The sequence below is a fragment of the Podarcis muralis genome, chromosome 8 (genome assembly GCF_964188315.1).
Source record: "Podarcis muralis chromosome 8, rPodMur119.hap1.1, whole genome shotgun sequence".
In the NCBI taxonomy this organism is placed as follows: domain Eukaryota; kingdom Metazoa; phylum Chordata; class Lepidosauria; order Squamata; family Lacertidae; genus Podarcis; species Podarcis muralis.
Genome location: NC_135662.1, coordinates 123,286 through 132,137, shown reverse-complemented (window position 1 = coordinate 132,137; position 8,852 = coordinate 123,286). Strand labels below are relative to the sequence as shown.

The 8,852-nt window shown below is 61.7% G+C and overlaps 1 protein-coding gene across 1 annotated transcript in view; it reads left to right on the top strand.

Annotated features, from left to right (window-relative positions):
- Positions 1–8,852, top strand: part of SCRIB (scribble planar cell polarity protein) — a 47,034-nt gene that overhangs the window by 30,011 nt on the left and 8,171 nt on the right. Inside the window, 12 exon segments of the mRNA XM_077933602.1 lie at positions 1,259–1,371; positions 1,474–1,557; positions 3,188–3,472; positions 4,610–4,681; positions 4,820–4,870; positions 5,274–5,318; positions 5,648–5,773; positions 5,881–5,988; positions 6,078–6,324; positions 6,699–6,879; positions 7,211–7,303; positions 7,390–7,584. Coding sequence (XP_077789728.1) covers positions 1,259–1,371; positions 1,474–1,557; positions 3,188–3,472; positions 4,610–4,681; positions 4,820–4,870; positions 5,274–5,318; positions 5,648–5,773; positions 5,881–5,988; positions 6,078–6,324; positions 6,699–6,879; positions 7,211–7,303; positions 7,390–7,584 — 1,600 coding nt within the window.

Sequence of the window (8,852 nt, the reverse complement as noted above, 5' to 3'; positions counted from 1 at the left end):
GTTCATCATCCTAGTTAAAGTTTTCTCTTTCCTGCTTTCAAAGTTCGCCTCTTAATCTTCATTAGGAAAGGAATTGAAAATAAAACTGCGATTAATATAATACAAATCTGTGATGCAACTGCATTCAGAGTCCGCTGCACCTCACCTTAAAAATTGTAGAGTTAGAAAAGATTCAGAAAAGGACAATGAACATGATTGAGGGAGGGATGGTAATACAGTGGTGCCTCGCAAGACGAAATTTATCCATTCCGCGAGTCTCTTCGTCTTGCGGTTTTTTCGTCTTGCAAAGCACGGCTATTAGCGGCTTAGTGGCTATTAACGGCTTAGCGGCTTTAAGAAAAAGGAAACAAACTCGCAAGAACTCGCAAGATGTTTCGTCTTGCAAAGCAAGCCCATAGGGAAATTCGTCTTGCGGAACGACTCAAAAAATGGAAAACCCTTTCGTCTAGCGAGTTTTTCGTCTTGCGAGGCATTCGTCTTGCGGGGCACCACTGTATTATTATTATTATTATTATTATTATTATTATTATTATTATTATTATTATTATTATTTTATTCCCCAGCCACCCTGGGCAGTTTCCCCAAAAATATTAAAAATACAATAAAATATCAGACATTAAAAGCTTCCCTAAACGGGGCTGCCTTCAGATGTCTTCTAAAAGTCAGATAGTTGTTTATTTCCTTGACATCTGATGGGAGGGTGTTCCACGGTCATAGGCGACCTGAAAAAAGTTTATAACATGATGCCTGACCTGGAGAAAGTGGAGGGAGGAAAGTTTTCCTCCCTCTCTCATGACGATCGAAGCTGAATGCTGGAAGAGTCAGGAGTTGAACTGGGGAACTGCTGGCTGCAGGAGGCAGGGATGGCTTCAGAAGAGGATTGCGCAAATTCCTGGCAGATGCGGCTGCCTCCGCCCCGGGGGAGAGGGCCGCTCTTGCGAGCAGAGGAGGCTGGCCAGATGGGCCCCCTTGGGGCTGAGCTCTTCTGATCCTCTTGTCACAGAAGCAGGCTGGAGGGAAGACCCCAGCCCCCCGCCCCCGGGGCAGAGCCTGGGAAGGGAAGGGCCCCTCTGGCTGGCCCTGGCTGCCAGCTTTGCTGCAGACCCCGCTGAGAGGCCAAGCACCCTCTGGGGACCCCCTGGGCCCTGCTTCTGGCTGTGAAGTTGTGGGTTCTGCTTGGGACTCTGCCTGCCTGCTCTGGGGTCCCTGGGCCTGATGCTGCCCGGCGGGTTCTGCTGCTGACCCCTCTTGCTCTCTCTTTGCTTGTGCCGCCCGCCTGCTGCCTCTGCGAAGGAGCGGAAGCGCCGGGAGCGGGAGACGGCCACGCAGCTCCTGGCCGAGGAGGAGGAGGAGGAGGAGGAGGAGGCCAAGGTGAGAGGGGGGTGGCCAGGCTGAGGGGCTGAGGAAGGGGGCTGGGCCGGGTGGGCATGCTCCTGAGACCCCCCCCCCTGACCCTCTTCCCTCTCCCCACAGGACCTTGGCGCTGAGCCCCTGCAGCTGGACTACCGCACCTTGGCAGCGCTGCCCAACAGCGGCCTCCAGAAAGCCCCCCGTGGCGTAAGTGATGGGGATCCGCTGGCTTTGGCGAAGGGCGGCTGGATCCCAGCCAGCCTCGGCTGCTCCCTCTGCCTTCAGCCAACCCAAGCGATGGCTCTTGTGGATTGGGGCCCCTGGCGAGTCTCCCCAGCTGCTTCGGAGGCCTTGTCACTTGGACGGGGGGGGGGGGTACTGTGCCCTGGAAGCAGCTGCTGGCTTCAGGGCTGGCTCTCGGGGGGGGGGTGTGCAGGGAAGCTGAGGAGAGAAGCACCCAGAGCTCGGAAGAGAGATGGGAACACCAGGTGACCCGGGAGGCAGGCAGCAGACCGAGGGGGGGGGGACTCTGCTTCTGGGGGGACGGGGCTGGAGGTTGCCCTCAGCAGCAATGAAGAGCAGTGGGGTGTTTGCCCCCCCCCCCCACTTGCCCAAGACCCAGTTGGCCTGGCTGGGTGAGGAGGGAGCAGGTGGGCTGCTTGGGGGCCATTTTTGCTTCTCTGGAAATCTGATCGGCCTGAGTGAGATTCCTGAGCCAGCCCAGCTCTGGGCTATTTTGGGCCTGCCTGGTGGGCGTTGGAGGAAGGGGCTAGGCGGGGTGGGGGGGTGTCTTCCTTTGTCTGTGGCTGCTGGCAGGAGCGGTGAGTCTCTCTCTTTCTCCTGGCACCTGCAGGGCTTTTCCTCTGGGCACAAGTGAGCGGGCAGCTGGTGGGCAGCAGCAAGCAGGGAGCTGCTTCCTCAGGCTCGATCAGGGCCAGGGCTCTGCTACTGTGCCCGCCTTCATGGGGGGGGGGAGCGAGCAGGCAAGCTGTCCCCCTCTGGATGTGGCTCAGCCTGCCATGTTACTCCTGGTGCAGCAGGCGGTGGGTGCCAAAGGGCAGGAGCTCCCCCCCCCCGGCTGGGTGTGCCAGGGATGGCGGGGGACGAGGGGATGGGCATCCCAGACAGGGGTCCCTGTGCTGAGACCTTTGGTTTTTTCGGAAGGAGGGTGGCAGGGAGAGGCCCTTCTGTCCTGCTGAGCAGAGCAGGTGACCCTGTCTCCCCCATGGAGGCCTTTCTTGGCCCTCCGCCCCCTGGGCTGCCCCCCTGGCCAACACAGAGGGGCTTATTCCCACCCTCCCTGCATCCATGGGGGCTTCCTGGGCCTCCCAGCCCCCTCCTCTCCTTCCTGAGACTCTGCCACTGCTGGGATCAAATGGGGAGGGGGGTATTGCGGGGGGGGCACTCCCAGCCCCTTCTGCTGCAGCTGGAGGCCTCTCTGTTTCTCTGAAGTTTCCTTCTGCCTTTCAGTGTTACAAAATAAACATGTCCCGGATGGTTTGCAGCAGAGCCCGGCTGTTCCGTGGTTCTGCGTCTTGGGGTTGTGGCTTGTGCCCAGAGGGAAGACGGGGTTTGGGGGGGCCTCCCTCCCCCCAGGCAGCAAGGCCAGTTACCACAGAGGCTGCTGCTGCTGCTGCTGGTGGTGGCACTGGGCGTGGCAGTCCAGCATGTGCATTGCAGGGAGGCATCTCCACACCCTCCTGCACCCCTGGGCAGGTCTCTGTCTCCCCCTCCCTGTGGGCCCTGCAGGCATCTAGTGTCCCCCCCTCCCATGAGCCACAGAGATGCCCCACCAACCATGGCCCCTGAAAACGCAGTTCTTGTGTCTCTTCCTCAGCTTGCCCCTCCTGGTGCCATGGAAAGGGACCCACGGGCGCCTCCCCTGCCGGCCCCCCCTCCCTTGGACCTGGGCCAGGCAAGCCTTGCCACGGCCCCCCCCAGGGCTGCCCTCTCCCTGCCGACTGCGGAGGTGGAGGAGGAAGAGAGCTTGGTGGACTCGCAGCCCATCCCCTTCAGCGCCAATCCCTTTCTGCTGGCCAACCGGCAGGGCAAGGCGTGCCTGGGGGGGCCTCCCCTTGGCTATGGCAAGGGGGGAGTGCTGAAGACCAGTCTCTGCACCAAGGCAAGCAAGCGGCCTTGTGGCCTGGCCTGCTGTGTGCTGTGCCTCTGCTGCATGCCGGGCAGCGGGGGAGAAGGCAGCCAAGGCTCAGGTTTGGGCCGGGACCCTCTCCGCCCCCCACCTCTTGCCTGAGGGGGGCTCAGCTGCTCTGCACTGCATGCAGGAAGTGTGTGTGTGTGTGTGGAGTGGAATCGAGCGGGAGGCGAGCTCAAGCTTCTGCCGTGGGGACGTGCCTTTGCAGGGCAGGAGGACGAGGCAGTGGGCTTGGAGAGGAGGGCCCCCACTGGCCCCCACTGGCCCCTTCCTCCCTTGGCTCCCTGCAGAGTCTTTGGGCTGCTCCTCCCTTTGGCTGCTCCTCTGTTCTGCTTGGCTACTAACCCGCTTTGGGCCTGGCTCATTTGGGCAGCGTTTGTCAGCTGCCCCCGTGAGAGGAGCCCCTGAGCCCCTCTTGGAGGGGCCACTAACATGCAGACCCTGCTTTGACAGTTTGTGCTCATGGTTTGTTGTGCCACTTTTGTCAACCTCTTTGTGTGTCTGTGGGCAGCAAAACAGGAGAAAAGTAGTAATTCTAAATGTCCAAAGAGGGTGGGATTCTGCAGTGTGCACAGTTCCATCTTGACACAACTCCCTCTCTGCGTGACTGATCCAGCCACTTGGGAGCTGGCACGGAAGCGGGCTCAGGAGTTTGGCTCCTATAATGTGCATCCATGGGGACTAGGAGCTTGTGTAGAGGAAGACATGTTTTCCTTCCCTGCCTTTGGGCAGAGTTCCAGCATTGCTCAGCCAATGAAGAGGTGCTCTTTCAGCACTTCGCAGCAGGAGGGCTTCTTAGTGTGAGCAAAACTAGAGGGAGGGGTGTCCTGAGCATGGCGGGGGGGGGGGGGGCAGCAGAGGAGCTGGCCCTGCTCTGAGGGGCAGCTGGCTCGAGTGGAGGAAGAGTGTTGGCAGGTTTGTGGCTCCAACTGGGGAGATCAGGCAGATTCATGACCCGCCCGAGCCCCTTTTGAGGGGCAGATTCCATAGGGAAGGGGCTTCTGCCTGGGGGTTGGGAGGGGCTGGTCTCTCTGGGCACCCCAGGGGTCCCTCAACACCACTGCCCCCCCCCCCCCGCTCACCAGCTGTCCTTCCTCTCCCTTTCAGGCCGCCCTCTCGGGGGAAGGGGAACTGGGAGCCGCCTGGCGAGACTCTCCCTATTCTCCTGGCAGCCAGCAGGTAAGGGGTGCTGCAGGGGGGTGGAGGGGGCTGTGGTGTGTGTTGGGGGGGGGGCTTTCCTCTGCCTATCCTGCCTGTCAGTCAGCCAGACTCTCTGGTTCTCTCTCTGGTTCTCTCCCTGGCACTGCTGCCTTCCAGCCTCCTGCTGCCCCCCGGCCAGCCCACCTGGTGGGCAGAGAGACCCGCTTTGTAAGTGCCCCCTTGGTGTGCTGTGCCCGCTCTCCTCCTCTGCCCTGGGTGGGGGGCTGCTGAGGCTGTGCTTGGGGAGGATGCTCTGTGGGGCTGGGCAGGGGACCCTCACTACTCGCCCCCCTGGCTGCTGCTGGTCTTTTTGGCTGCTTCTGCAAGAGTGGTTTCTAGCTGTAGTCTGGGAGGGGCAGGAGGAACCAGTTTGTGGCATCACTGGGGGCCTTTCCAGCATAGTTCAAGATGTGGAGTCTCTTTTGGGAGCGGGGGCAAGAGCTTACTGTGGGGTAAGTTTGGGGAGGGGCTCCTGGTTCTGGCATGGCCAGCTTGGAGGTGCCTGGGCTTGGGTGGGGGCCCCCAGCGCCCCTCCCGGCCCCCAAATGCCTTCCTGACTTTCTCCTTCCAGGCTGCCGTCCACTTTGTTCCCAGCCACAGCGAAAGCAAGTCCTCGGTGAGTTCTCCTGGCCTCCTCTGGCGCCATGTGGGCCTTGGGCTGTGACCATTGGGCGCCTGCTGCCTCCGGCCCTTCTTGGCATCAGCAGGACTCTGAAATGGTGCAGTCAGAGCACGGGGGGGGGGGCGGTAGTTGTCACACAAGTTTGTAGGCGGCCCCCGTGCTTGGGGACATCTTCCTTTAATTCATTTTGTCCAATTTGTTCCTTGTTATCAGAGGGGGTCAATCAGACTTGTGTAGCCATTGCCCTGACCTTTGCTTGCCTTTGAGTTGGAGGCTGAGTTTGCTCTCCTTTGTTCTGGCTGACTCCCCCCCCCCCATGCCAGACCAAGCCGGGTGTGATCCAGCCCGTCACCCGCATGCGCCCAGCCCCAGCCCTGGCGACCTCGGAAGGCCGGGACAGCCCCAATCCATTCCAGCAGCCCGAGCTCTGCTCCAGCACCCACAACTCTGTAAGTTGCTGCCCTGGGGCTGATTGGGGGGGGTTGCTGGTGGCTTGAGTGGCACCCCCTTGGCCTGGGGCCGCGCTCCCTCTTGACTTGCGCCCTCTTGCCCCCAGCCGCGCTCTCCGAGGCCCCCCTCGCCAGGCGACGTCCCCGTCAGCGCCAAGCAGGCCTACAAGGCCTTTGCGGCTGTCCCAGTTCCGCATCTGCTCCTGGAGCCTGAGGTGAGTGGGGAGGGGCGGCTTGGGGGGGCCCTTGGGGGGGCAGAGTGCCCTTTGCGGATGCAGCCATGGCCTGCCCTTTCTTCCCTCAGGAGCCCCAGAAGAGTGCAGAGCAGCCTCCCTCCCCCTCCGAGGTGAGTTTCAGGGGAGCGGGGGGCCCGGCTTCTCCTGGCCAGACCCCACTGCTGGGGGGCGGCCTGCACAGCCCAGAGCAGAGGTCCTTCCGCGAGAGGCAGAAGTACTTTGAGGTGGAGCTGAAGCAGCAGCCGGCCGAGAAGCCGCCCAAGAGGGTGTCGCTGGTTGGGGAGGAAGACCTGAGGAAGATGAAGGAGGAGGAAGGTGCGTGCCATGGGGTTAGCCTGCCAAGGCCCCCCACTCTTCCCGCCCCCCAGGGGCTACTAGCCCAGAGGCTGCTAACTGCTGGGGGGGGAGGAGCTGCTCTCTAGTGAAACACTGGAGTGAAACCTCCCTCCCTGAAGCAGCAGCCCCTCTCCTCGCCCTGCCTCAGCCCCCGGCCTGGTGGGGAGGAGGAGGACGACATGGGGTGGGGCCCCCTCATGCTTTTCAGGTAGATTCCCCCCCCCCCCGCCGCCTGTCTTCACCTTTGGATCTCAGAGGCTGCTCCCTCTTGGAGACATTCCCTTGCCCAGCCGAGGTCCTTCCACCCTTGGGGGGCTGTGGGGAGGCTGACCTGCCGGCTTCTCACCTGGCAGCTCGCAAACTGCAGCAGAAGCGAGCTCAGCTGCTGGAGGAAGAGGAGGAGGAGGAGGAGGAAGAGGAAGAGGCCGCCAGGCAGAGACGCCCCCCAGACGTCCCCTCCAGCATCTTCATTGAGGGCGTGGAGTACAAAGTGGAGAAGCTGGAGGGGCAGAGCCTTATGCCCTCCACGCCCTGGTGAGTGAGCTGCGTGCCGCGCCCCCTGCGCTTGTGCCCATGCTGGGGAGGGGGCAGGGCTCGATCCGGAGAGCGCAGGCGTGCTCTGTCTCTCCAGCCCAGCGTCCCCTTCTCCCAGGAACCAGCCAGGGATGCTGGTGGGAAGAGCAGCCTTCTCCCTGCTCCGTCCACAGCCCTGGGGTTGCCCTCCCAAGTCCCAGCGCTTGGCCTGGGGGCTTCTAGCGTCCGCCTGCGGACTCCTCTCCCCAGGGGTCCCCTTTGGTCTCTGGGCCACTCCCCGGTCCCCGGTCCCTGCCCTGGCTGGGGCTCACAGAGCTTTGTGCCCTGCCAGGTTCCCAGAGCCGGAGAGGCAGAATGGCTCCTCGCAGAGGAATTCCCTGGAGGAGGGCCGGAGGCCGGAGGTGCGGCCCACTTCCATGGCTGGGTAAGATGGGAGGGCAGGCGGAGGGTGGGGCCTGTGGGGCAGGGAGGTTGGGTCTGCCCCACTGAGCCACGCTCTCTCCTGGCCAGGCTGAGCCCCGTGTACCCCAGAGGTGGCAGTGAGCCTGGGGCCCCCGTCAGGACGGCGAAGGCCGAGCGCCGACAGCAGGAGCGCCTCCGCATGCAGAGCCCAGAGCTGCTCAGCGCCCAGGAGAGGAAGGAGCTCTCCCCAGCTGAGCGCCGGGCGCTGGAGGCCGAGAAGAGGGCCATGTGGCGAGCAGCACGGTAGGTGGGGAGGGGTGGGCAGGGGCAGCATCCCTCTCCCGCCCCCCAGGCATGGTCTCTGAAGGGGGCTGTGGAGCACCAGCTCACAGCATGTTGGGTTTCTTAGCTGCTTGCCTTGCTCATCGGTTGCCTTTGCTGGATCAGGCCAGAGTGGGCCTTGAATTTGCCCCATGGCCAGCCGGGGGTCCTCAGATGGGGTGTGTGGGAGGCCAGGGGGCCACCATGGGTGCCTCTGCTCTGCTTCTGTGGGTCCTTCTGCTCCCGTGGGTCCCTGTGCCCTGAATGTTCACCCCACTGCTTCGCCCCCAGTCCTAACAGAACGCAGATGGGGTTAATGCCCCATCCCCCCTCACTCTGCCCGCCTCCCGGACACAGCTGGCAGAGGGGGAGTGGGGGACTCCGTCATCCTGCATGGACCATTCCCTGGTGAGGTTTGGGCAGAAGGCAGCTGCTCTGCCCTGCCAGGGTGGGGCACCCACGGCGTTGGGGTGGCGTAAATTAGCCTGACCCAAAACAGGTGAAGTTACACCGTTGCACCTGCCATGTGGTGGTGGCTGCAGCAAAGAAATCTGACTTCACCACCACCGTGGCTTCCACAAGTAGCTGTGTGGCCAAGCTTTTCTGAGTGGTGAATGGACTTGCGTCCCCTGGCCAGGAGACCGTTGCCCTGACACCCCCGGGGGCCAGCCACAAGATCCCTGCCAGGCATTTGAGGAACAAAATGACTCAGATTTGGACAGAGGGATGCCACCTCAGAGCAATCTAGCAGCGGCATCTAGCGCACTGTCTACTCCCTCTGCACTGTGTCAGTTTTGATTCTAGCAGCCTGAGGATATGGACAAGTGGCTTGAAGAAGTGTGGCCAGCCTTGGCCCCTGCCCATCTTGGCCTCTTAGAACTAGCCACAGGGGCTGGCTGGGGGTCAAAGGAGGCATGGCTGTCTCCCCACTTAATAAGATCTCCCTGGACCCAGAAGCATTAGGCAAATACTGGCAAGTGACAAGTGGTCCCTTCCTGGGCAAGGCGCTTGAGGAGGTGGCAGCCCCGCATCACACACCCTTGGAGGAGGACTTCCGGGGAGGCATCATAGCTGGTTAGTTGCCTCTGTCGAGACGCTGTCGGCAGAGGCAATTAAGTGGTGATGAACATAGCTACTGTCTATCGTATTATCTCTGAGGAAGAAACATACAGCAACAGGAATTAACTTCCAAATGCTCTGGAAGGATTGCTCCCCTGCTGTGGGATGGAGGTATCTTCAAAGGACCTGGG